This window comes from Ursus maritimus, unplaced genomic scaffold, assembly GCF_017311325.1.
Source record: "Ursus maritimus isolate PB19 unplaced genomic scaffold, ASM1731132v1 scaffold_19, whole genome shotgun sequence".
NCBI lineage: Eukaryota > Metazoa > Chordata > Mammalia > Carnivora > Ursidae > Ursus > Ursus maritimus.
Genome location: NW_024424341.1, coordinates 57149743 through 57176645, shown reverse-complemented (window position 1 = coordinate 57176645; position 26903 = coordinate 57149743). Strand labels below are relative to the sequence as shown.

The window sequence follows — 26903 nt, the reverse complement described above, 5'->3', positions numbered from 1 at the left end:
GGGGGGGGGTTGCCTCTAGGGCGAGATGTACCTGCCATTCAAGACCAGGTTCCCCAAAACCTAGCTGTGTGGTATTGGGAAGGGCTGCTTAACCTCTGAGCCTTTTTTACTCATCTGACGATAAACCGAGATACACCATGAGACTTCTTCACAGCTCCCGCGAAGCAAAACGCTTTTGTTAGAAAACGGTTTCCGCCTCTCTAGCAGCAGCCTCCAGAAGTTTGTTCAGGGTTTTCTGACTGCTCCCTTCCCGGGAGACCGTTGGGGCGGGAGGAGAGGACAGAGAGAACCAGGCATCAGGCTCCCGGAGGCACAGGGCTGGGGCACAGGTGAAGCGAAGAAGCAGCCAATCAGAACCGGTCTCTGTTTCTATCTCTGTCTCTCTCTCGCTGGCGGCTGCCGCCAGCCCTTCAGTCCCAACGCTCAGTGGTGACCATGGCAACCCACTCCGAGGGGTAGGCAGAGGGCTCTAAGGAGCGCGCCCTGGCCGCGGCTCGTGCGGATCGCGCGCTGATTGGTCTAGAGAAGGGGGCGGGGTGGGGCTCGTGGGCTCGTGGGCAGGGGGCGGGGCTGGCGCTGGGCGACTGGCCAGCTCCGGCAGAAGTTGTACTGCTGGGAGGCGGACCGCGCCCTAATTGGCCCTTAGGCTGTAGGGGGTGGGCCTGATTCTCTTAGAAACACTGAATAATGAAGGAATAACTACATTCCTCAACACCGTCTGGAGTTGGCCAAATTTCATAAATAAGACTCTGAAAGTCAAGAGTAATTTCCCCAAGTTGTCAGCGCCAGTAATGGACAAAAGGGTAACCGGAACGCAGATCTGTGTGACTTAAGTCTAGACCCTGCCATTACTCTCATGGAGAAATGGGATTGAAGAGTTATGAGCAGTTATTATATGCCAGGCCCGTCCCTAAATATTGCACTCCCACTGGCTCTTTGAACCTCACAACAACCCCGTGAGGAGCCTCACTGGCTTTTGCCTGGAGGGCCTGGTAGCTGGGTCTTGGCCTGAACTCCTTCCATACTTCCTCCCTACATGTCTTCCCTAGCGTTTGAGGCTTTTCATAAAGTGGTGCTTGGAAGCTCTTCCCTCCCCCACTCTACTCGCCTCTTCCCAGGAAATTTCACCAATTCCCAAAATGTCAGTCACAGGTAATAACACACAGAACCCCATCTCCAGACCATGGGCTCAAGGCTCAGGGCTCCCACCCCTTATTGGAATAATGACATTCACTCCATCCCACATGGGCTCAGTGTTCCTGCAAACCCACTCCTTCTCATGGGTTCCCAGTTTGGAAATGTTCCACTGTCTACCAGTCACTGGGTCAGACCCATGTGCTGTCCTTGCCCCTTTCCTTCTTTATCCTCCTTCACAGCCATTAGTCTTTGGCTCCATCCTTCCTGCACTGCCTCTCTCTGCCCTTCCCCTTCTTTCCATCCACAAGTCCAGCTCAGCTTAGGCCTCATCCTCTCCCACCTGGACCACAGCTCCAGCCTTCTGCCCACCTCCTGCCTCCAGCCTCACTTTATATTCATCCCCCATGCAGGCTCAGAAGCTCTCTTCCCCACCTAGAGCTGATTCTGCCCTTTCCCTGCTCACAGCCCTTTCTTGGGCACCTGGGAGTCAAGTTCAGGCTGGTGTTCAAAACCCTTCATGGGCTCTTGCCTACCTCTCTTCTCACCACTCTGTAGCCTCAAATCCTTCCTTGGCCCTCCATCCCCCTTCCTTTTTTTCTTTTTTAGTTCCAGCAACATGGTGCTTCCTATGGCGCTCTGCACACAGAGGCTCTTTCCCACCACCTGGTTTTCACACACATTATTCTCTCTGCCCGTGACACCCTCCTTCGGTCCCTGCTCTCTGTGACAAATTTTACAGTTTGTTTTTCAAGACTGCATGCAGATGTCACTTAACTGGGACAAAATCCCTATCCTCCCAGGAGGGGGTTTAGTGCATTTTCTGGGCTCCCATGGAGCCTACAGCTACCTCTATCATTATCTGCCTTTAAATAGGGGTGACTCTGACCCTCACCTGCTCAAAACTCTAATGAAGCCTCTGCAGTGCTGAAACTCTTCTCTATCTTGACCTGGGTTTTGGTTTCATGGGTCTTCACATATGCAAAACCTCATGCACCTGATACTTAAGATGTGTCCATTTATTTGTATGTAAGTTACACTTCAATAAAACATAAATAACCAAAAAACAAGCAATAAAATTCTGAAAGCTTCCATCATCCTCAGGAGAAAACCAGTGCTCCTCAGCCTGGCATTGGAAGGCCTGTTTTTCTACAGCTTTAGCTTCCTTTTTTAAAAAAAAACAATTAAATGAATTTTTAAAAGATTTTGTTGAAGAGTGTGAGCGTGTGCAAGCACGAGTGGGAGGGGCAGAGGGACAAGCAGACTCCCTGCTGAGCCTTGCAGGGCTCCATCCCAGGACCCCGAGATCATGCCCTTAATGGACTGAGCCACCCAGGCGCCCCTACAGCTTTATCTTCTAAGGTCTAATTGTGGCGCGCAGATGAGCAGTAAGTGATGAGTGAGCAAATGGCACACTGGTCCATTTCCTGCCGGCTGTTTGCACTGCAGGGGACATCTGTGATGTGTGCCCGGCCCACTGTCTCTCTCCCTCTTTCTGCCAGGAGAGGGGAGAGGTGCTCAGCCTCCCAGCCTCTCTTGCAGCTAGGAGTGGTCACAACAAACACTTCTGACCAACGAGACCTAAACACAGGTCGGCTGCTGGCTCTGGGAAGGCCACAGCTTTTCTTTATGAAGAAAAGAAGGGACACGTCCCCTTCTTCCTACAGATGTGATGTGTGAAGCTACACCTGCCATCTCCTGAGCAAGAGGGAAGGGCCGAGAGGATCGTAGAGAATCATAGCTCCCTTGACTCCCAGGCTGTGGAGACTCTGAGCTGTGGGCCCACAGCTGTCCTCCTCCAAACTTGTTTCAGGAGGAAAACAAACTCCTAGTATTTAATTCATTATTGGGTGTGTTTTGCTATTGCTAAGAAATGTAGTTACCAACGTTAAAAAACCAAAAGACTTCACATAAAAACGCAATACAGGGGTGTGGATCCTGGAGCACTGTATCTGGGGTCCCCGTACCGGGGTCCCCCCAGCTAATGGTGGCACAACAATGGTAATAACTGTAGGATTCCCCGGGAGTTCTCTGACTAGACCTTCTCTGAGCGCCTCACACTGGGGGGGGCTGGAGGTAGCAGAGCTGGAGGTGGGGCCAGGTGGGGGGCGGGGACTGGCCCAGCAGCAGGACGGAGAGCAGCAGCAGCAGCAGCAGGCCCAGGATAGGTGCTGGGATCAGTGGGTGCCGAGTGACCCTGGTGGGAGGCAGTCCAGTCCATAAGGAGGGGTCTGGGGTGGAGGGTTGCCGGTGGGGTCTCAGCAGGGGGCCATGCCCCAACATGTGCTGGCCACCCTCCTTCTGGAGATGCTTCGGGGCGCACCTGACCGGCGGCTGGGGCTGCAGGGGCTGCAGGCTGAGCTGGCCCCAGACCGGCCCCCTGACCGGGACCAGCTCTCTCACCACAGGCACCAGCGCTTGCTGCGGCTCGGGCTCAGGGCTGTGGGACAGAGAGGAGGACAGGGCAATCGTGCTGGATTTTCCTCTGCCTCCAGGCCCCTTCCAAGTCCCTGTGGGTCCTGTTACCTCTCAGGAGGGCTTCCTGGAACGTCTCCAGGATGAGGGTCCCCCAGAGGGCTGGGGAGATTGGCCTGGAAGGACAAAGGAGACAAACTTGAGACCCTGAGTCCTGGATTGGGAGAGGCCCTTGGCTCAGGCCACTGGACAGAAGTGACCACATGGAAGGGGGTCGAGCATAGTGAGACACCCCACTGGGTTGGGTTCCCAGCTCTGCTGGCTTCCCGCTATATGTCTTTTGGAAGGTCACCCCACATCTCCGTGCCCCAATTTCCCCATCTGGACAGGGTCAGCGGCAGTACCCAGCTCACAGGGCCGAAGGGGAGTCTGCATGAAGGAATCCAGGTCAAAAGCAAAAGAGTGGGAGGGCGCTCGGAACAGTGACTGGTGCATAGTGGGTGCTCAGTAATTATGGGAGCTGTTCAATATTACTATTTCCATTTGCATCTGACTTTGGAAGTATCCAAGCTCCCTGAGGGCAGAGACGCCATCTTCTCCAGGAGTCCAACCCTCTGCTGGGCCTAGGCCAGCGTGGGCGCTCTTCCTGCCTGCGTCAGAACCTGCAGGTGCTTTATGATGAAAACCCCAAATATTCCTCCAGGGGCCACCTCACTCTCCATGTCCGCCCAAAAGGGTGCCCTGTCTGCTGATTTCAGGCTTCCCCCCCATACCTTTGTCCCGTGGATGCTGATGATGGCAGTAAGAGCAGTAATAAAGAATAACAGGGGCCACCAGACTCAGCCCCTCCCTTCACCACTGCCACCTACTTTGCGCTTGCTGTGGGTGGGTGGGGGCTTTCCCGTGATCCTTAAACACTCCCCCCCCCACCCCGACAGCTAGGGAGAGATCATTGTCAAGTCAGCTGTGAGGAAACTGAGGTGGGGCCCGGTATCCGTGGAGGCAAAAGCAAGGTGGGCTTTGGGGTCAGGCTGCTCAGAGAGACCATCTTGGAGGGTTTGGACTCTGAAGGGGCCCAGATACCTGGCACACATTTGGGCTCTCACATTCCTACCCTGGGACCCCGCCTCTCCTCCCAGAGCTTCCCTCCCTTCCCCTGCCTAAGAATGGGGACTGGCACCTGCACCTCGTCCTGCGGCTTTGAGGAGCAAAGCAGCTGGTGTGTGTGGTGCCAGGCGGAGGAGCTGCGACAGGCGCTGTGCCCCAGGGAGTTCTGGGGCTGGCTGGGGAGGGCCCGGCCCCTTCCTGTGTGTGGGCGCATGTGCGTGTGCATTTTCGCATTCTGGGGGTGTAGCCACGTCTTTGAGGCCTGTGGCTTAGCGGCTGCAGCCCTGTGTATGTGTTTGGGGGGTCCCCCGGGAACATTCTGGCCGCCCACTGGCCCGCAGGCCTCCCCCCATGGCGCTGTCCGCTCTCATTAGCCATAACAAGGGCCTTGTTATCTCTTGGCCAAATGATTTTTCTCTCTGCTCAGGAGAAGTGGGGGTGTGGGTGAAGGCTGGAAGGAGCGGCCACTGCGTCACCCTCCTCAGGGGCCTGGAGCGGGTGGGGACAGAGAAGGGGTGCTGGGGACTGCCTACCATGATCTGGGGCTCTGCTTCCTCTTCTTCCTCTCTTCTGGGCAACCTGAGGGGACAAGAGAGTCACTGCAAGCATCTTCCCTTGGCCTGGCTCCCACTAGCCCACTGTGGAGCTGGATGAGCCTTTAAAGCAGGGGTCTTAGCGGGGACTGGGCATCATGGATGGGCCTAGGGGTGTCCTGGAGCCCCATGAGCAAACTGCTGTGTGTAGGTCAGTGTGCATATTTTGCAGGGGAATTTTCAACAAACTCTCAAAAGAGTGTGTGACCCCCCCAAAAGGGTAGGAGGGTCTCTTGATCAAACTGGCTTTCTCTTCCGCTATTTTTCCAGCTGATGCCCTAGCTGGGAGCTGAGGCTTCTGCTCTCTTACTCTCCCAAACACCAGAGACTCAGAGCTCTCCGGGACTCTAGGGCAGGTGTAGATACACTCCCACTTCGTGCCTGGGGGTTGTGACATTTTCAGCAAGTCTCAGTGTTACTGGGTCATCTTTTAGGACTGAGATTCCAGAAGCCAACTGTGTGAGCAACTCCCCCCACAAGTCATTTCTCTTTGGTGTGCAAGCCCCCAACCTCTGCCCCTTTGAGGGCTGCAGCTGTCTGAGCCCCTGAAATGCCCCTTTGGGGACTCAGACCTCAAACTGCCCTCCCAGATGCCCCTTAGAGACCTGGACATCCATACCACTGGCTACCACCTTCACTGGGGACCAGGGGTCCGGCCCTCCAGCTGTCGCCACCTTGACACCCTCAGGACATAGCTGTGTCTTCAACTAGCACCCAAAAAGGCATTTAGGCTGGTAAGCGCCCAGCCTCTGCCCAGTCAGACACACAGTTGTCTCATCCCCTGGGACTGCTACTTGGGCCTCAGGTGGCTCCTTCCCCAGCGCCTCTCAAGATCCAAGCCCTCACCCCTAGTCACCTTTAGGGGCCATGGGATTCACTCCCTCCCTTGCTTCCAGCTTCCCAATGTGGATCATACTGCCTGCTCCTGGGAAACTCAGATGTCCAGCCCCTGCCCCCGCTGCTGCTCAGTCCCTTCTCCCTTCCCTTCCCCGGTGACGGTGATGCAGGGGGAGGTCATAGCTCTGGAGGCCCGCTCCTGCCCAATCTCAGCTTTCTCAGACAAGTCCAATTAGAGGCCAGTGGCAGGCAGCCTCATTAGTTGTCACAGCCAAGAGCCTGAAGTGGGGGGGTGGGAGGAGGCACCACAGGAAACCACAGGCCCCAAGGCCAGGCCCGAGGAGGATGGGCCCAGACATCTAGTGCTTTCTCTCTCCTCAGAGGCCTGCAGCCCGAGCTTCCTAACAATCACAGGGCTGGGGCTCCTTGGCACTAATGCTCACACCACCCCTATCGTGGGATTTGAACCCAGGCTGTCTGATTCCAGAGTCTTCGATTGTCTCCTAACTACCTGGGTGTTCTCCATGGGCCATTCTGGGTTTCCTTCATCCCAGGGTTCCCTGGAGGCCTTGGGAGAGGTGTGTTCAGTGACAGTGACCAAGTGACTGAGCTCTCCCATCAGCCTGACAACTGTCTTCTTGTCTAAGAGTCTCCTATATGAGTACTGCTCCTATGGGATCCCATTTAAGCATCATCTCCCTGGGAAGCCATCCCCCCCAGGTGGCACGAAGTGCTAGATGTTCTCCCAGAACCGGATGGGTCAGAGTCTATTTCCCTCTAGACTAGACGACGATGAAGGCAGGGCTGGGGGTGGCTCATCCTGGTTCACAGGCCAAGGCTCACTTCAGTGGGAGGAAATGAATGAATGAAGGAGTGAATGATGTGCAACTCCCCCAGGACTTTTCCAGTCCTTGCACACTGTCCAAGAATGTGGTATCACCCCAAGGCAGGGTGATGGCTCTGGAAGGAACAAGCTTCTTACCACATTGATCGCTCCTTCCTTTCTCCCTGAGGGTACACTGGCTCTCCCTGCAAGTTTCTCTGTGGGAAAAGGAAAGGTTAGGTCTCCTGGACTGTGACACCTGCAAGAATTCACCACCTGCTTCTAAAACCTGCCCTCCTCTTGGGCTCCCTCCCTGGGCGGGGGGGGGGGGGGGGGGCTGGCTCTAAATCCCCCCAAGAGCAGAAGCCAGAACCCTTTCTCCTCATCACCCAGGGGTCCAGGTCCCCCAAACCTCTTGCATTCCCACAAGCTTCGCACACGCACATGGACCCAAAGGAGGCCCAGCCTTTCCCTCCCATATCCACTTCTCCTCCCAGTTTCCTGGTCTGCGGGCAGCCCCCCCAGCTCTCCTTTAGGACCCAGGTCTTAGTTTCTCTGGAGACATCTCCTCCTTGCCTGTGGCCTCAATCACCAGCCTGACACTGTTTTCTACATACATTCCTGAGCTCCAGTCTTGTGCACCACTGACCCCAGGCAGCCCCCTGGCCGTCTCTTGGGGTCCCATCTCACTAGGCTGCAAGGTAAATTTGGCGTCTCTCTGTCTTCTCCCTTACCAGCACCCTGCACCCCTGGCCCCGTCTCCCATGCCCCACTTCTCTCTGCCCATCCCTCCTTCTCCATTCCAAGGCCCTGCCCTGGCTGAGGTTTCCTCCTCTGGACTCTCGGCCCAGCCTCCTCTCTGGCCTTCCTGCCTCTAGTCAGTCCCCATGTCCCACCTACTCCCCACCCAGGGATCTTTCTACATTCAGAGTTGACCACAGTTCCTGTCGTGATCAGGCCTCAAGGCTCCTTAGCCACCCGCCACTCCCTCTGCTGCCCAAGCGTGTTCTGTGCTTTCATGCCTCACATCCTCACACGTGTGCTTTCCGCAGCCGGGAAGGCTTCTCATTCCTGACACCACTCAACTTCTCTCTCTTCTCCAAAATAAACTCAAGTGTCAGTTTCCCTGTGACACCCCTCCAGTCTCCCACCTGACACAGGTCCTCCCTTCACTGGGCTCCCTCAGGGCCTGGCCCCCACCTCTGCTCACCCATCACCCTGCATGGGGATGGCCCGTTTGCACAATCTCCCCACCAGGCCCTGAGCGGCTCCACACTATAGCTCCAGGACCTGGAACAGGCGGCACCCCAAGGCCTAGGCCAGTGGTCCCCCGGATGGGGCCTCAAGAGCTCCCAGCGGAATTCACTCTAACACCTCCTTGGAGGGATGTGACTCTGCTGCCCACAGGCTGGGTGACCTCTCTGAGCCTCAGTTTCCCAAAGGTAACAGGATGAGGGGTGAGGATGCTTACCTCAAAGAGATACGGAGGGAAGTAAATGAAAACTCAGGGGCACCTGGGTGGCTCAATTGGTTAAGTGGTTAAGCATCTCACTTTTGGTTTCAGCTCAGGTCATGATCTCAAGGTCATGAGATCGAGTGCCCTGCTGGCTCTGTGCTCAGCGTGGAGTCTGCTTGAGACTGTCTTTCTTCCTCTCCCTCTGCTCCTCCCCCAACTTGCACTCATGCTCTCTCTCTCAAATAAATAAATAAATCTTAAAAAAAAAAATCTAACAGCACGGGTGTTGAAGGGAAACACAGAAGCTTCTCTCAACCCAGGGAGAAAGTGAGCAAAGAAACGAGTTTCTCCTTTAAGAACAGTGAACAGTATAATTCTGAAGCAGTATTATTTTCAAGACAACGCAGTTACAGAACTGTTAGCAATATTTCCTTTAAAAAAGAGAGAGACAGAGAGACTTCTGGCGCTAACAGATTAAAATCTCACTTTTCTGTTGTGGACACTGAAGATGAGTTGTCTCAGTTGTTTCGAAGGATGTCGAAATATTGCTCAGGTAATTACAGAAGTCATAAAACAACCGCTATGGGTGAGTTCAAGATTTCACAGTGGGCTTGCTAAGCTGTTCTTGCAGGTGCCTTGTATCCAAAAAGTAAAAGCTTAATGTATGTTTATGGTGTCTGGAGGAACGATTCGCTTCTTAGCTTCCCCCTAAAGGAGCACTGTAAATCAGTGCTTCCTGTCAGTGTTTTCTCAATGACAAAACTACCACTGAGCTATCTGCGTTCACTTTGTCTGCTCTTGTCTACTCCCCTTGCGGGCCAGTCCCTAGAGAGCAGGGATGGTGTCCTGCCTGGCTTGGGCTCTGTGTCCAGCAGACCCTTGGTCAACGTTTGCCCATGGAATGGGGCAGCAAGCTCGTGGCACATGGAGTCCCAGGCCCCTTTTCCACCACTCTGGTGGTCTCGGAGCCCCTCCCAAGCTCACCTGTGCCCCAGATGAGGCTTCAGGCAGAAACTCCACTTCCTCATCTGTCTCAATGATGATCTCCTCCCACTGCCACACTCCACACAGAGGACTGGAGAGAGCGGCGGCTGCCACTTCTTGTTTCTGGGAGAGGAGAAGCTGTTTCTGAGGCCAGGGAGGGCCAGGTGAAGGCAGAAGATGGGTCAGAGATGGGGATGGACATGAGCCGAGGCATGGGGTGGGAGGAGACGGGGGCCTGGGGTGAGGCTGGGCTGGGGAGCAGGTGGAGGCAGGACCTGGGAAGGGTTTGGCAGCAGGACCAAGGACTGGGGTAGGGATGAGAAGGTCCTGAGGGGGAGATGGGGTAGGGTGAGAATCAGGGCTGCACCAGAGCTGTGGTTGGCAGTGGGTTGGGGTGTTCCTGAGGAGCTGGACCCACCTGCTGAATGGCCTCGATCTCCACTCCCAGTGACAGGGGCAACAGCCTGGTCCAGCCCATTCTTCTCACCTGGGCCCCTTCCGGTAGCCTGGCCACACGGTCAAGAGGGGAAGGCTCTCTCTGTGCCTGCCCACTACCTGTCAGTCCACCCACTCCGGGGTGGCCGCTCTGCCCACCTTGTGGCTGGAGGTCGGGGGTCCCTGCCTTTAGGCTCCCCTCCTGCCTCCTTTACCCCTGATGTTCCACTCACTCATCCTGCCCCTCATGGGTCTGACTCAGCTGCTCCTCCAGGTGTGAGATTTCCAGCCTCAGTTCCTGCAAAGGAGGGAGTGGGGGACCCGTCTTTCCGTTTTTCTCCATCTCCCAGCCTTGGGCTCCTCTTACAGTCAATTCCACTGCCCTCCAGACCCATATTGTGTCCTCCAGACACGTATTGCCAAGGGACAAGGGGAAGAAAGTAGTGACAGAAACTTAGGAGGTCAAAGAGAGACAGAGAGCAGCAGGAACCGAGAAGGTAACTCACCAGCCAGGAAAATTAAGAACAAAGACATGGATGGACACAGATTTACAGAGAGGCAAAAGACTCGTGAGGTGCAGGAGACTCATAATGATCAGGGACCAACAGAGGGTAAAGTCGCCCCTGGAGACAAACAGACTGGATTTAAAAAGGCAGACACACAGAAAGATGAGCAGGAGAGATGCGTTGACAAGACCCCCCCCCGCCCCGAGAATGAAACTGTACCCGAGGTGGAGATACATGGTGTGTGTGTGTGTGTGTGTGTGTGTGTGTGTGTGTGTGTGGAGGGGGAGGGAACAGAGGACAAGTGAGAAGGCAGAAAGGCAGAGAGAGACACACAGACTCTACAAGACGGACAGGGGAAGAAAGAGGCAGCGAATCGCAGAGATGGCAGAAGAGCCAGGCCAGGCAAGGGGGTGAGGGGGAGGGCAGCTGGCTACCTGGGTCCTCGTTCTGTACTCCTCCAATGTTTTGGCCAGGCTCTCTGCGTGGCGAGTGCGCTGGGGAAGCCCAAAGCCCAGTGAGATGGGGCCCAGCCCCGCAAAGATGCAGAGGCAGGGTCAGGGGCGACTGGTAGGGTGAGCTTGGGGGAAGAGCTAGGGCCTGAGGGAGAGCATCAGGTTTCCAGATCCTGCAGGGACAGGCTTGCCATTCCAGGGGAACCCTCTGACCTCTCTGGGCTGCTTATCCAGGGATGAGACCCAGCCAGGACTCCCCTTTCCAGACCTTGGGGCAGGGGCAGGGGACGGCCAGGAGTACATGGAAGCCAAAGGTCCCCTCACCACCCCCAGGCCCCTCACCTCCGAGAGGACAGCATCTCGTTGGCAAATGAGGCGTTCACACTCATAGAGCTGCCGCTGCCAAGGAAGGAGCCCGTCCATCTGTCCGGCCTCCCAGGACTGGCCCCAGCCGGTGCTGCCCTCCGCAGCCCACCAACTCTCCCAAGTCCCACTCCTCAACCTCCCATGATGTCTCTGGACATCAGCCACCCGGAGAGGGATTTCAGCCGAGCTGCCTGGAGCCCTGGGAGCCTGATGGCTTGATGAAGTCCCTGGCTCTCACTCCGCCGGAGCGGCTGAAATTGGTAGAAATGACACTAGGGAGGGGGGGCACCTTCAAAGCCTCCTTCTCCGTGGCCAGCTCCTCACTCCTCCTTTTGACTCCATCCCGCTCAGCCAGTAGCTTCTCGTTCTGGAAGAAGGAACGACCACTTCAGCCAACAGCAACGTTAGCACCTGCAGCTGACATTGCCTGAACACCTGGCGGGCAACAACAGGCCTCGTGCTGAGCACTGTATATATTTTGGTCCATTGAATCCCTCCACCCATCCTATGAGATCTCAGTTGTGATTTCTCTGTGCCTCACTGGGTATTTGTCTGAAAAAAATGGAGATGAGATAAGAGCTACCTCACGGGGGTGATACCGGTATCTGTGATCATGTTCTGAGCACCTTGCAAGTGTTACCTCATTTCTTCTCCCCCCTTGTGAAGATAAAGGCAAGCCTGGCACAGAAAGGTTGAACACCCCCCCCCCAGGTCATACGGGTGGTAATTCATGCAAACACACGCTACCATATGTTAATAAACACAAAGCATTTAGAATAGTGTCTGGCACATACCAAATGTTCAGGAAATGTAAAACATGTATTTTAAAGATAATTTCAAAACTTCGAATTCTAAATGTTCTTCACACACATATAAGTAAAAATACCAGTATAAGGGACTCCCACTGCCCACCTCCAAGGATTACATTTTCCCCAGTTTCTTCCCTATCCTCCAACTTTTTTTTGTTTTGTTTCGTTTAACAGAGGACTCTAAAGCAAACGCCAGGTATCCTGTGATTTCCACCTAGAACGTCTCTGGCATTTTAATTTCCTACTCAAGGAATTTTTTACTTTACCAAACTCACAATACCACGATCACTCTTAACAAATGTAATAATTCCTTACTACTATTTCATACAGAATTTGTGCTTTTTTCTTTTTCCCCCCTGGTTTGGTTGTCTCAAAAAGGTCTTTCCACATTTAGTTTTTTTTGCATGAGGATCCAAACAAGGTTGTGGCTTTTGGTTGAAATGTCTCATTTCTTTTCCTCTGACAGTGGTCGCCCACCTGTCCCAATGCAGGCACTTTCGGGGGGCCCGTCTTTTGGGTGAAGAAATCAGGTTATTTGTTCTGTAGAATTGGTGCATTTGGATTTGGCTTCCTGAGTTCTCTCATTCCCTCCACGGGACTTTCACCATATGCCTCCAACCTCTTTATTTCTTCTAAACTGGTGCGTAGATCCAGGACACTGTCCAGGCCCCTGTTCAGTTTTATGGCAGGAAGATTTCCCGGGTGCTGCTATGCATGTCATATTGTGCCATTCAGGAAGAATGTCGTGTCTGGTTAATGTTTTTATTGGCATCACCCTCCAATTTTACAGAGGAAATTGACAAGTGGAGGGGCTAAGAAATTGGCCAAGGTCACATGGTGAGTGGACTCAAACCCAAATTTGACTCCAAATGCTGCACTTATAACCCCCAGGCTCTCTGAGCCAGACGCAGCCCCGGGTGAGAATGGGGAACCAGCTTTGTCTCTGGCCTCAGGGAGCTCAACGCTAGAGGTGGGGACCGGTGCAGAAGCAGATGATAACACGGGAGGCAGACTCTGATGAGGCCTAGCGCCTGGGCCCTGTGGGAGCCTGGATGAGGGGTGTCCTGAAGAGGCAGCGCTGGGGCACCCTGAGCCCTCCAGGGGGACAATTAGCCAAGAAAACAAGGGGGCCAGGAGAGGGGTAACCCGCGCCAGCCATGAAATGGGATCTGACAGTAAAATGGCCCCTAAATCCTCCAGTCTAGAGTTTTCAGGCACCAAAAACTCAGCAACTTGCACTGACTTTGATGTGAAGCGGCCATGGGCAAAACCATTTCAGGGCAGAGAGGCAGTTGGACTTCCCTTGCCACACCCCTCCTCCTGGTGCCCCTGGGGACACCAAGGCCAGTTCCTCCCTCTCTCCAGCTGGCTGGGCTCCAAGTCCTCCATCAGCCATCCCTCCTTCTTGGGCTCAGCGGGCCTGGGCTGCCCGGTGAAGGGCAGAGGAAGGACAGGCCAGGAACGCTGTGTCAACATCTGTCCACCTGGTAGGGACTTGGAGGCTGGATCCTGGGCCACCCAGCAGGGAACCTGGTTACTCAGCCTCTCCTGCCTTCTGCAGTAACACGAGCCCTGCTCTGTAGATTCTCTGTAGGAAAGCCTAGTGTCTGAGTGTCCCTTACTCCAGCATTATTCTCCTGTAATTTGAGAACTCGATCTATAGATGCTCTGTAGGCTGCTGTGGGGAGGGGAAAGGGGGGAGGCAACCAAGAATAGCTCTGGTTTATCGAGCGCCTAGGATGTCCCAGGCGCTGCTCAAGGCACTTGACCTGGCAGCCAGCCTTCTGGGCTGGGAGGAGGCAGAGACCGCTGGCTGTGATTCACCCTGCTTATTTCTTCTTCTGCTTTCATTGGGGGTCCACTCTCCACGTGGGTGGATGGGTCCTAGCCCCACCCTGGGGGGGGGTGAATAAGAGGAAGATTCGGGAGATTTCTGCAGATTCAGGAGAATTGGCTGGTTAGCTAACCCAGCAGCCATTCTTGCCCCACTCACTTGCTCATCTCCCACTCCAGAGGCTGAGGAAGGTCAGATATACTCCCAGCCTCCCTTGCAGCTGGGGGTGTCATGTGATCCAGTTCCTGCCAGTGTGATGGAAGAGAGGTATGCTGGGGGGTGGAGTATAGTGGAGGTGCTTCAGGAAAAGCTTTTCCTTCTGATGAAAGGAGAGTCATGGGAGGAACATTAACTGGGCCCCCTTGCCCCTCTCTGTCCTGCTTTGAATGAGACCATGAGGGTGGAGCTGTTGCAGCCATCTGCGATCACAAGGCCATAGGCTGAGGGACAAGCCTGAGTCACCAAACCAACTCAGAGACCTTCAAAGCCTCTTGTTAAGGAAATGAGCGTTCTTCGGACTGAAACCACCATTTCTTCGGTGTTTTCTTCCTTGGAGCAGAAAGTATTCTGGCCCATCCGGGGTTGGATCACCCATGCCAGGGAGTGGTTTGGCTATACTCATATGTCATCACTTGGCCAATGAGATATAAGATGGAGGTTCTGCCATGGGGCTTTAGGGAAAATTTCTCCTTATTCTTAAAAAGAGATGTTCTGGAAGAAAACAGTCACATCCTGTCTGCATCCCATGCCTCATACTGTGGCAGCCATCCTGTGGTGAGATTCCCATTATCCCAGAGGACAGAATTCTCATGGAAGAGCCAGAGAGCAACAGTAGATAAGTTTTGGATTTAAATATAAAAGCCATAATACAGATGTAGGATAAAGAGATTTGGGGGGATTGGGCAGAATCAGTATCACTGCCTGGACTAGGCAGAGATCTTTAGGGCAGGGGAGGGGCACAGGAGGGTCAAAAAAGAGAGCAGTAGAGGGAAAACAGGCCCTGCGCCAGCCCCAAGCCCCAGCTTAGCTGCGAGGGGTGGAGAGGAAGGATGCAGTTGAACCAAGCAACCCCTGGGATGTCTGGGAATCTGAGGGGGGCATTTCTCAGCTCAGTATCAGAACAAGCAAGGCCTGTGAGTTACAGAATGGAGATGGCTGTGTGAGGAGTGGAGGCAGAGAGGCCCAGCGAGGCCCCTTGTGGCCACAGTCTCAGGAAAGCAGCTGAGCCTCCTCTGTGGCCCTGGAAGGGTGTAGAAGGGGCTGAGGGAGAACCCCAGAGGCCTTGTGTGTTGGGGGGTCCAGGGGGCCACCGCCAGCAGATGCAGTGAGGACTGTATGTCCAGAGACCAGAGGCAATGCCAGCCTCCCAGTGGATGCCAGCATGTGGTGGTGACTAAGGCGGAGGACCAGATGGGAGGATGAACATCGATCTTGTGACCAGCAGAGAGAACAGACATTGAGGGAGGACCGCTGCCTCCTGGAGCCCTGAGATGCCGTGTGGGTTCTCCAGCAACTTAGATGCCACCTTGCAGGGGGGTGGTGATGAGTTTCATCAATTGATGAGTTTCAATTTCCATCTAAAAAAGGACTAGGTGGACTCAGATTTACTAAGATGATGTTCTCTGTGTCAGATAGAATGGGGCTTGAATCAGACATGCGGTTGAACTGGGCCATTTCAGATGTGCTAAGCCCTGGGCTGAGCGTTGCCATTTATTTCTATAACAATCCTGCCAAACAATTAGCCTCCTCCCATTCTTAGAGAATAAAACAAAGGCTCGGGAAAGGGGAGTCACATGCCTGAAGGTGGCGTGTCTTTTAAGTGGCAGAGACGGGATGTGAACTCAGGGCTGACTTCAAGGCCTGTGTTCTTTCTACCATAAAAAAATGCTAATGTATGAACAACAGTGGTTAACTTTCAGCGAGCACTTCCCATGGGTCCTGCCTCATGCCTAAGACTACAAGCATCCTTTTGTTTAAATCTCACACCACCCGAAGAGGGAGATTCTGTTATTTTGCCCACGGTTACAGGTGAGGACATTGAGGTACAGAGAGGAGATGGACTGGCCCATGCTTATGTAGGCAGCCCCAGCGTGAGCCCAGGTAGTCCGCCCCACGCCCCACACTCTTACCAACTAGGGCATGCTGTGATGTGACCTTCAGAGACACTTGCACGTTACTGGGATTCTGGGATCTCCCTCTACAGACTGTCAGGGTGTTTGGGTGCAGGCTCCTGGGGGTGTTTGGGGGCAGCAGGGGTAGGGTGGTAAGATCCAGAGGATTGGGAAAGGGTGGCAGTGGGCACTGGGGCTCCGCTCACCTCCTCCTGCAGAGTCTCCATCTCGGCCACCAGATGCTGCTGCTCCTTTTCCTGAACAATCCCAGAGAGAGAACAAAGGCTTCTTTCCGGGCCTCCTTGCCCCCATATTACCCTTCTCCCACACCTGGAACCCATCTCGGGTCTGGGCCCTGGAGGAGCAAGGCTGGGAGAATGGGTCTGGGAGCCCTGATGGCTCCTGCTGTCCCCTCTGTCAGGAGAGGGGTGAGAGGGGTGGCAAATAGATCTGGATCTTAAGTCTGGGGCAGGCAGGACCTGGAGTCAGGGAGGAAGCCAGGGTAACCTCTGCTCCTTCCCATTCCATTGTCAGGCTCTGTTGCTCCAACTCCAAGAAAGGGGGAAGGAAGAGGGCATCCTTGTGCCCCTCCCAGAACCTACCGTCTGCCGGGCCTGGGCTAGGAGGCTGCGATTCTGTTCCTCCAGGCTCTTGGCCAGAGTCTTCAGGTCCTCTAGCTCCTCATCCACAGCCTTGGCACACTGCAGAGCCTGCTGGGTACTGAGTGGGGGTGGGGCAGGGGGGTCCACATGGGAGAGAAACAGAGACCAGAGAGACAGATCCACTCAGAGAGTTGGAAGCAATAGAGAAATCCTGACAGGGACCTGGGGGTGGGGCACAGAGACCCAGAGAGAAAAGCGGGGCAAAGAACCTAGTGCAGGAGACAGAGACCCAGTTTCTACCTAAAAGACTAAGGGGGTGGGACAGAGACCTAGAAAGAGCAAGAGACTAAAATAGGAGAAACGTGACAGACATGAGAAAGAGCATAGGGACAGGCATAGGCCACTGATAGGGGAGACTCAGAGAAGAATAGAGAGGGGAGTCTGAACCCAAGAGGCAGAGAGACCAGAGCCAGGGGGACACGAAAGAGGAAGCAGAAGGCGACAGCGCAGGGTCAAAGACAGGGCAGGAGGTGCAGGGAAAGCACGTGGGGAGCCCACCTGCGAAGCTGCTTGCGCAGGACTGCGATCTCCTCCCCGAGGCGCGCCGAGCCCTCCTCAGCCGTCTCCACGCTGCGCTGGAGCTTGGCGTTCTCCCCGGCCAGCCTGCGGTTGCTGAGCTCCAGGTCCTCCAGGCTGCTCAGCAGCTCGGCGGTGGCAGGCCTGGGGTCAGGGAGGGGCTGGTCACTGGCCACAGCCCCCACCTCCCTTCCCAGGTGGGGCTGGTGGCAGTGGGGAGATGAGGCTCTTCTGGAGAAAGAAGAACAGGAGAGAGACTGCTCCGCTCTCCTGGAGCTCGCAGCACAGGTTCCCGTCCCTCACCCACTCCCAAAGGACCCCAAGCCCTATGGTAGGGAGGCTGGAGGGCATGGGCAGCAGGGAGGGCGGGCCGGGGGGGTGGACATAGGTACAGCTCAGGTCTGGGGTCTTCGCCTCCGAAGCTCTCCAGGTTGGCTGGCTCCTCGGCTTCTGGGCATCCTGGAGGGAGACAGAGAGTGGTGGGCTCCCTGGTGACCTTAGGTGTTGGGGTGCCCCAGGACTCGGGCGTGGCCTCCACTAGCCTCACCCTTGCATTTGCCCTGGGTCATCTCATCTGCTCCTGGGGCTAGGATTATATCCACCATCTGAAAGGCCTCTCACTCATTGGTACCCTGAGCCCAGGCTGGATCTCTCTCATAGCCCTGAATTCATCACACCCAGCACTGGGAAGCAGCACCTCAGCTGCCCCCAAACCTGTTCCTCTTCCAGGTTTCCCTCGCACCCACTCACATAGCCACTGGGCTGTCCTGGCTCCCTGGCTCCTCCTCATCCCCACAGTCGCCCCCCCACTTCCTCCCTGACTCTGCTCTACTCTCCTCTCTGTCACGGCCAGTCCTGGCTCAGGCTTCTTCCTCTCCTCCAGGACCCTCACCACAACCTCGTCCCCAGCCTCCCCACCTCTTGGCTTCCAGCCTCCCCCATCCTGTCCTTCCCCCACCCAGAGGGGTGTTTCCTCAACACCAGCTGACCTGCCCCTCCCCTGGCCCCCAACTGGAAGACGCTCAAGGGAATGTCAAAAAGCTGTTTTTTTTTTCTTTTGTTTTGTTTTTGTAAGGTGTAACAGGAACACTTTTCTATGGAGCACCTCCTATGTGTGAGGTCCTAGGGATAAAATGGGGAACAGATCAACTAACCAAACAGCAGGGCAGGTAACTGAATCAGATGGTCGGATTTCTCCAGGAATGGAATGCAGGTCTGTCAGTGAGCCTGGACAGCCAGGGGCCTTAGCCTGGGGCATCCCGGGGCTTCCCCAGGTGCAGGAAGTTTAGGGAGAACTACCTAAGAACTTCCAGGCTGAGCCAGGAGGCCCGAGGGAGCGGGGACTAGAGAGTAGGCAGGAGCCTAATGATGCTGACAGGGAGAGGTGGGCAGGGCCTTGCAGGACTCTACAACAGCGCTGCAGTTAGGAGGAGGACTTGGAACCAGCCCCTGAAGAAAAAAACCCCAAAGCTCAGGGAAGGTGGGGAGGCAGCCATGGAGGTGCCTAGAAAGCCAAACTCACAGCTCCAGGCGAGAGCAAAGGTTCCAGGGGTCCCACCCAATGCCCCTGGCTCCCATCCCCAGGTGGGAAGTCCCTCCCACTGTCTGACCGTGCGCCTGCCTGCTTCATTCTATATATAGTAGTCTCACCAGATGGCGGTTGCTGGGAGGTCAGGGCCCCCTCGAAGGCTGTCTCCTCTTCCAGCTCTAATCCCCTGTATCAAAGGGATGAGGCTTAGAGCCCCCTGCAGCCACCCCCAATCCTGACCAGCCACGCAGGGGGATTGCTGGGGGCAGGAGGAGGGGCCGGGTCAGGTGAGAGCAAGAGCACTGAGAGCACCACCGTGGGGAGGAAGGTAAGGCCAGATGGCAAGAGCCCTGGGCCAGATGGAAAAGCAGGAGGGGCAAGGACTGGGTTTGGAAAAGGGATGGGGAGGTGCCTCTGTCAGCCCCCCAACACTCCCACGTCTCCCCCTTCTAGTCCCTTTTATTTCTGCCTCCCCATCCCAGGAACTTTGTCTTCAGACCCTCCACCCCACCCCCCAACCCCATCTCTTCACTTTTTTCTCCTCCTCATCCTCCTTCAAACCACAGTAGGTCCCTGTGCCCAAAGGGTGCTGCCTGCAGTAAGCAGTGTGAGATTAGATCTTAGGAAGGACTTCCCGGGGTGGGGGGAGGGTTGGAGGTGCAGAGACCCACCCATCCAACTGACAGGCAGCGATCCAGTCCCGCATGACGGCCAGGAAGGTGTCCAAGTCCACAGTGGCCTGAGGGCCCTCCCCATTGGGGTCCAGGTTGCAGGCCAGTGTTTGGAGGCGTGCGTCCTGGGGGTCCTGTCCTGTCACAGCCTCCAGGTAGGCCAGTACATGGGTCACAGCCACAATGCCTAGGGACACAGCATGCTGTGAGGGAGTCTGGGGCAGGTGGGGGGTAGGGGCAGGCGATGGCTTGAAAGTAGGACACCAACGGCTGGGCTGGTGGCACCCCTGCACCATGACTTAACCCAGACACTTTGGGCAAGTCCTTCCCCTCCTCTGAGTCAACCTTTTCACCTGGAAATAGATCCCAACCATTGTCACATACAAGGTGGACCAAAGAGGACCTGCTGTACCCCCATCAGGCCCACAGTGGCTGCCCTCCCTCCATTTCCCCAGCCCTACCCTCTTCCATTAATGTTCTCACCCTGAACAGCCTCCATCCTTTTATCCACTTCCTTCTTGAAGCTTCCGACAATCACCCACCTCGCCCTGCAGGCCCCCCAAGAAGGGGCCCTAGTCCCTCCCTCTCTCTCTATGGCTTCCCAGTTCCCAGCAACCCCCCAATCCCTTTTTACTCCTTGTGTCTCCCAGCCCACCCCATCCTGCCCCCCCCAACCTGTCCTCTGGGTGTCACAAGCTTCAAACGTAGAGTTGAGTATTTGCTCCTCCAAGCTCAGCAGCGTCCCCAGGGTCCCCTCTTCCAGCTGGTCCCAGAGGTACACTGGAGAGACAAGAGGGTCAGCCCACCCATGAGAAGGGGGACAAGAAGGAGTGATCCTAGGTCCTGTGCTCCTGCAGAGGGGAGGGAATGCATTCTGAGCTACCTGGAGTGGGGGCTGGTGGGGAACAACAGGCAGCTTCTGGAGCGGACAGCAAGGTAAGCGTCTTTGAGTGGTTTCGTAGCTCTGCACCCTGAGGTTGTGGGCCCCATCTTTCAGGCCAGGAAGTCCCCCCTGCTGTCTAATCCTTTGTGTCCAAGCCACTCAGGAGCCCAGATGACAAAGGCTCTGAGATCACCCTTTCCTCCTCTCTTCCCCTGCCGCCCAGGCTCTGCTCAGATGGGGCTAGGGGCAGAGGAGGGCAAAGAAGAGAGGATTCTGGGAGGAGCTGAGGGTGAAGGGGGGCCCAGGAGCCAGGAACAATCCAATAAGGCGCGGGCAGCCTGGATCGATTCTGCCGGCTGCATCTCCGGTCTCCCTGCCTGCCTGGGGGGCCGGGTCTCTCTCCTACCTGAATCCCCAGGAGAGGCTGGCGTCATTGGCGCCCACAGCCAGGAGCCTGAGATGAGAGGGGGTGGGTGATCTAGGTAGGGCAGGCAGTGTGGGAGTGGTTAGGAGCTCAGAGCCCAGCTACACGACTGTGGGCAAGTCGATTCTCCTTTCGGAACCTCAATTTCCCCACCAGTAAAATGGGCAGGTGGTGATCCCGCTCCACCTTACCAGGGCTGGGAGCGTTAGGTTTGTGTATGGGAACAGCCCTCCCAACATGAACACACAACGTGCACGTCCCTGGGTCTGTTTGTCAACTGCTGTGTCCACAGTGCCTGCATATAGTAAGCACTCAATAGATGCTTCAAGATACAGGAGGAGATCCTCCACCCCAGGAATTACTGGACTTCATGTCTCTGGGACTGGAAGTGACCTTCAAGGCTCCCTGCCCTGACCTTGAACAACTGGGTATAGCAGCAGGCCCAGCACAGGCTGGAGGGTCTGACAGACCCAAGGGGCAACCAGAGCAAGGAGAGCATAGACTCTCTGAGCCTCAGTTTCTTCCTTTGGAAAATGGGGATGTTCCCTCCCTGCTTGAGAAGAAGTGAGATAAAATCTAGAAAGGCCCTGGGCCTGGCATGTGGTGGAGGCTCCATCACAGAGCTGACCATCTTCTAGCAGTTAGTAGATGCCCTTCCTCTTCTCGGGGTTTTGTATGGCCTGTGGTGGCTGCTATTCTTAGCCCCACGTTAGAGATGAGGAGACTCAGGCACAGAGGAGTTAGGAACTTGCACCAGGTCACCTGTTCAACATATGAATGTTCTTTTGGGTTTTTGTTTGTTTGTTTTACATACGGGCTCTGTGCCTTATGTGGGACTTGAACTCATGACCCTGAGATCAAGAGTCACACACACTCTACCAACTGAGCCAGGCAGGAGGCCATGAGCGCTCTAATTCTTTTACTCTCCGGGGTTCTTTGTAGAGAACTAAAATTCAGCCCCCTCAGGTTTGAATGTTTGAACCCATGCTCCGAGGGAAGGGGGGAAAGGGAACACAGGGGATACCAGGGCCCCTGCTGGGGCTTTACCTCAACTCTCTCATTTTCTCCTCTCTCTGTGCTCCCCAGGTTACCGAGGAGGACTGGGAGCCCAGAGAGCTCACAGGCCCTGCAAGCTCACTCCCCAGGGCTGCTCAGCCAGGAAGAGCAGAGCCAGAGTCAGCCCCGGACTGTCCGGCTCAGGGGATCCACATGGGTCTATAGTCCCTTCCTGGGGCCCCTCAGGAACATGTCACTGCTCTGCCTGTTCTGTTTCCTTCATTTCCGTCCTCAGTGTCTCTACCTCTTTCTGCGTCTCTGTCTCTGCCCTTTTCTAGTTTTCTTTCTGTCTCCTCCTCTCCATCTTCCTCCCCATCCCTCTCTTTCCCGAGCCCTGTCTCTCTGTTTTCCTCCATCTCTGGGCTTCTTTTCCCATATCTTGGTGACTCTCTGTTTCCCAAGCCTTCTATCTCCTTGACCCACTGTCTCCGTATCTCACCCCCCCCCCCCCCCCCCCATCCCAGCCTTCCTCTGTCTCCATCTCTCCCGGGTGTGTCCTTCCCTTTCCTTCAGGAGCCTCCCAAAGCTGGCTCAGTCCTCGCCCACGGGAGCGGTGGCCGCACGCCCTCTGCTGGTGCCCACAAAGTTGCCATGTCAGTCACTCTGTCCACCTGCCCTCAGGTTGCCACACCCAGGTGTCTGCCTCCTGCCTTCCCCTCTGGAAAGCCTCCTGAGGCCAGAGTCCAGGCCTGCGGCCTTAAGAAAAGATACAACTCTGCTGCTGGATGCCGGGAGCCTCGAAAAAGCAACCCTGACTCTCCCCTAGGGTGGGAGCCTCCTCCCCTATCACAATGAGCTCTCCTACTTAGCAGGTGGATTTCAGAGCCTCCAGCGTCTTCCTTCCTCTTTCTCCCGAAGCCGGATTTCATGCCACTTTGGTTTGCAACCATCCAAACAATCAACGACATGGTTGAGTGCCTACAAGTCAGACACTGTTTTAGGGTGGCCACTTGCCACACGCGGTTCTTGGGTATTTTGAACTGTGGCGCGTGTGAATTGAGACGCTCTCTTACTGTAAACTACACACCAGATCTTGAAACCCTGGTATGAAAAAACTAAAGAATATCTCCAATACATTTTTATGTTAATTACATGCTGAAAGGATACTATTTTGGATATATTAGGTTAAATAATATCTGTCATTCCCATTCATTTTGCCTGTTTCTTTTTTCTTTTGTATGTGGCTACTTGGGGCACCTGGGTGGCTCAGTTGGTTGGGTGGCCAGCTCTTGATTTCAGCTCGGGTCATGATCTCAGTGTCCTGGGATCGAGCCCCACGTTGGGCTCCGTGCTCAGTGGGGAGACTGCATGAGGTTCTCTCTCCCTCTCCCTCTCAAATAAATATATAAATCTTTAAAAAATAAAAAAGAAACTAAACGTGGTTACCAACAAAATTTAAAATTACATTTATGGCTGGCATGTTGGACAGTGCTGCTCTAGGGACCAGGAATACCAGAGTGAATGAAACAGACCCCGCCTCATGAAACAGACAGACAAACAGATGTCCGTCCTATGAAGAGAGGCAGGAGAGGGGAGAGAATGTGAAAGGAAGCTTTTCAAAGGAAGCAGAGATCTGAATGAAGTGACAGCTGGGCCAGCAGGTTGTTAGGGAAGGGTGCTCTGTGCAGAGGGCACAGCGTGTGCAAAGGTTTCTGCTCTAGCTGCCCCAGAGCAAACAAGATAAAGTGTCCAGACAGGTGGGCACACAGCAGGCCCTTCAAAGACAGCTCACTCCCCCACTCCCACCCTGCACCAAGGTGGAGGCTCAGACACTCCAGGCCACCTCTCCTAAGTCCCCGAGGCACAACCCGGCACCCACTCACCCACTGCTCCCCCCTCATCCTCCCATGGGGCAAACAGGGGGGCCAGCCACCTACTTTTTGCCGCGGGGCCACCCGCCCGGCTCTCTGGCACATCCATGGGCCACCCTGGTCGCTCTGCGGCTGCTGGAGAAACTAACAGCCTGTCTCCATCACTGGGAGGGGCTGACAAAGGCTCGATGGCTCTGAGAGCTCCTGGAAGGACAAATGGGAATGGCCTCCTCAGACCAGCCACCCTGCCCCACCTGTGCCCCAGGCCGCTCTGGGTTCTCAGAACCTGTTTGCCCACCCCTGCCACGACCAGAGCAGCTCCCGCTCAGACCTGTTTTATGGATTGGAGGTGTGGGCTGGGAAAATGGGGGGCCAAGGAATGGGCAGCAGAGATCAAAGAGGGGGCTAGTGGGTGGGTGTCACTGCCTTCTTGCTTCCCTTCCACCCTTCCTCCCCACAGTCTGTCAAGTCCCTAACCTTGTCCCTCCTGCCTTATGACTCAGCCCTGTCCCTTCCTCTCCTTCCCTACAGCTCTGGGCCAGGCCCCACCCTCTCCCCTTGGACCCTCATCCCATCCTCCTCCCCCACCTCCCAGTTTCCAGGCTTTCCCCTCCCGTCCATCCCTGCAGGGCCCCGGAGCTGACCTGTCCCTCCCTGCTTAGTGTTCTCCCACGGCTCCCCAGCACCCCAGGGACAGAGGCTAGACCCTGGACCTGGCATCAAAGCCTGAGCATGGCCTGGCCCTGCCCACCCCAAATCATACTTGCAGTTCCAGCAGCTCTGAACTGCATGCTCTTCCCCAAACTGGGCTGGCTGTTCCCACCTCCGGGTCTCTGACTGGGACCCTCCTTTTCGAAGTCCTTCCTGTCTTGGCTCACATGTCCCCTTCTCTGGGAGAATGTTTCTGAATGAGCTGCTGTCTCTGTGTTCCCACACCGCCCTGGGTGACCGACATTCTGTATCAGCCTGTATTTGGAACTGTTGGCCTCCCGTGAGAGTTTGACCCCATCTCTCTCCTGCTCCAACTCTTGCCATGGATCCCTAGTGCCCTCAGGACTAAGTCCCAGCCCCTCTGGCTGGTATGGGACAGAGTGCTCCCTGCAATTCCTTGCCTCTTTTTGTCACCTTTCTCTCCACTGGCCGACCTCTAGGTCCCTCACCCTCAGCACAGCCATGGGAACTCTGCATCTTTCCATGGTCTTTCCCGGCCCACGTCACACCACACACACCATCCTCACCTGTGGCCCCTGCCCGGGCTCACAGCCTCCCAGGGGAGCCTTCCCTGAGCCCCTGGACCAGTTAGGGACTTCCTCCTCTGTGCCCTGACAATGTCCTCCCTCCATTATAACCAGGTTGACCATATGACTTTTTGTCCCAACTCCAGGACACTTTGAAGAGTGAGAAGGGTGCTGTTAATAACTACACTGGACAACAATGCCCCGCGGGGCTGAACTGGGCACCCTGGGGCAAATGGTCAGCACAGGGTCACCTGGCGGCTGTCTGTCCTCACCCCACCTGCTCATTACCCCTTTCCTCACCAAGTCCTCCCCTGACTCTGCTCTCCCAGGCACCAGCTGGGTCTACATTTTAGAATGTTCTAGAAAGAGTGGCCTTTGAAGAGAGACCGTTTCAGGGTTTGGACAATGGGGGAGGGCGCAGAGGGGGGTGATGGCTGTGGGGCCAGAGTGGGGAAGGGTCTGGCACTGGGAGTGCCTGACAGGGATTGGGGGGTAAACTCCTGGGGAGGGACTGAGGGAGGGTCTTTGACAGGCAGGTTCCAGCAGGAGGAGGCCCCAGGCAGGATTTAAGGGCGTCTGGATCTTAGAGGGGTCTCTGCCCAGATTTCTGGGACGTCTCTGGATTTCTGGGGGTGTCGACTGGATTTCAGAGGTCTCTTGAGAGGATCTGGGAGGGGAATCCTACAGGAGTTTTGGCGACTTCTGGGGATCTCTGACAGGACTTCGGGGGGGGGGTGGCTAGGGAGTGTAACAGGATTTCGGGGGGTAGTCTGGCACGCTCTGAGGGAGAAGTCTGACAGAACTTCGAGAAGATTCTGACAAGGTTTCAGGGGTCATCTATTAGACTTCCTGCTGAGTCCTTTTCAGTATTTCTGAGGGTATTTGGTCAGGATTTCAAGAAAACTTCTAGCGAGATTTGGAAGGCCTTGATATTGGGGACGCTCCCCCAGGATCTGGGGGCTCTGACAAGGCATCTCTGGAGAACCTCGCCACAGCCAAAGCGTACCTGGGCCCACGTCCCAGTCCCGGGACACCGCGGGCGACCACGACTGACCAACGACAGTTGCTGGGGAAGAAGATGCGCGTGCGCCGCCCCCGCCAGGAAAAGACGAGAAGGCGCGGGGGGCCGGACCAAGAGCGCGCGCGCGGCGTCTAAACCCCGCCCCACCTGGGCTCCTCCCCGCGACGCAGGCGCGCACCGGGGGAAGGCTCGCTCTAGTCTTGTTGGTTACCTGCAACGGCGAGACCGCGCATGCGTAGGGCTACCCGGGCACGCGCCCCGCCTGGTGGAGTGGGCGCATGCGTATTGGCCAAACTGGCGGAGGCTGGAGGAAGCAGGGCTGGTAGGGGAAGCGAGGGGCGTCTGCGTCCCCTGCGCTGGGGTCTTCTCTCCTGCCTCAAGCTTGGGTGCAGTGGGCACAAGCAAGGGAGATTTGGATTGGGGGACCCCTTTTCCATCCCCTACTTATCAGCTACTAAGTCCTGCCCTTTTTGCCGTCTGTTCCGTGCTAGGCTGCCGGTCACCGTCACAATGATGTCCTACCCTGTCTTGCCCTACCACTCCCGCGCCCTCTGTGGCTCCAGTCCCTGAAGGATTCTTTCTCCAACCGTTTCAATCATTCCTTATAGGAGGGAGTGGGGGGGAAATGTTTTCAGCTTTAGCTAGAGAGAAGAGAATTACACCCAAAATCGACCCCCAAGAATGGGGATTTGGGACTCAAGATGTCCCATCCATTCAAAGACACAGAAAAGGAATCCTTCTGCATCTTCCCGTTCATGCCACCATCATTTATTCAGCTGTCACTTCCTCAGACCTTCCGCAGCCACACTGCCTGCATTAGGCCCCCATCTCACTAATCACTATCTCTTAGTGGTCCTGATAGCGTGTCTCACAACATGACATACTGTCTGTGTACTGTCACCCCCACTGGAATGCGAGCTATATGCAGTAGGAGTCTGTTCTGGGGCTAGAACATGCCTGGCCCAGTGTGAGTGCTAAAAAAAAAAAAAAAAAAAAAAAAGGGTTGAATGAATGAGTGAACCAATGGATGGAATCCAAGTCTCTTAACTACTGGGCAGTATAGAATTGATGACAAGGCTGTGGGCCTGGAGGCAGGCATTCTTGGGTTTAAATTTTGGCTCCATCATTCCTTGGCACAATGGCTTACCCTCTCTGAGCCTCAGGTTTCTTCCCAGAAATGGAGATAGTAATTGCTTCTTAGGTTACCTTGAGGACTTTAGGTGGTAATCGC

The 26903-nt window shown here is 55.4% G+C and overlaps 1 protein-coding gene across 2 annotated transcripts; it reads right to left on the bottom strand.

Annotated features, from left to right (window-relative positions):
• Positions 1-2410: 2410 nt before the first annotated feature.
• KASH5 (KASH domain containing 5) lies at positions 2411-25786 on the bottom strand. Of its 2 annotated transcripts, none has more exons than XM_008684541.2 (19): positions 25658-25786; positions 23480-23617; positions 19915-20019; positions 19240-19426; positions 18691-18755; positions 17433-17499; positions 17023-17184; positions 16465-16582; positions 16069-16119; positions 11398-11475; positions 11085-11141; positions 10725-10784; positions 10018-10082; positions 9768-9855; positions 9350-9493; positions 7069-7127; positions 5190-5235; positions 3661-3725; positions 2411-3574 (listed from the first exon to the last, which is right to left on the bottom strand). In XM_008684541.2, the coding sequence occupies exons 2-19, from the start codon at positions 23520-23522 to the stop codon at positions 3190-3192; spliced, it is 1845 nt and encodes a 614-aa protein (XP_008682763.2). In that variant the 5' UTR covers positions 23523-23617; positions 25658-25786; the 3' UTR covers positions 2411-3189. The 2 variants fall into 2 exon arrangements, with proteins under 2 accessions (XP_008682763.2, XP_008682765.2); XM_008684543.2 differs by having other exon boundaries at positions 9350-9472.
• Positions 25787-26903: the final 1117 nt, after the last annotated feature.

Coding starts and splice junctions, on each gene's coding strand:
- KASH5 (XM_008684541.2), bottom strand. CDS start 23,522: ATGGATGTGCCAGAGAGCCGGGCGGGTGGCCCCGCGGCAAAAA. Junction 19,427..19,914: donor TTGTGACACCCAGAGGACAG/GTTGGGGGGGGC, acceptor CTGTGTCCCTAG/GCATTGTGGCTGTGACCCAT. Junction 17,500..18,690: donor CTCCCAGCAACCGCCATCTG/GTGAGACTACTA, acceptor GTCTCCCTCCAG/GATGCCCAGAAGCCGAGGAG.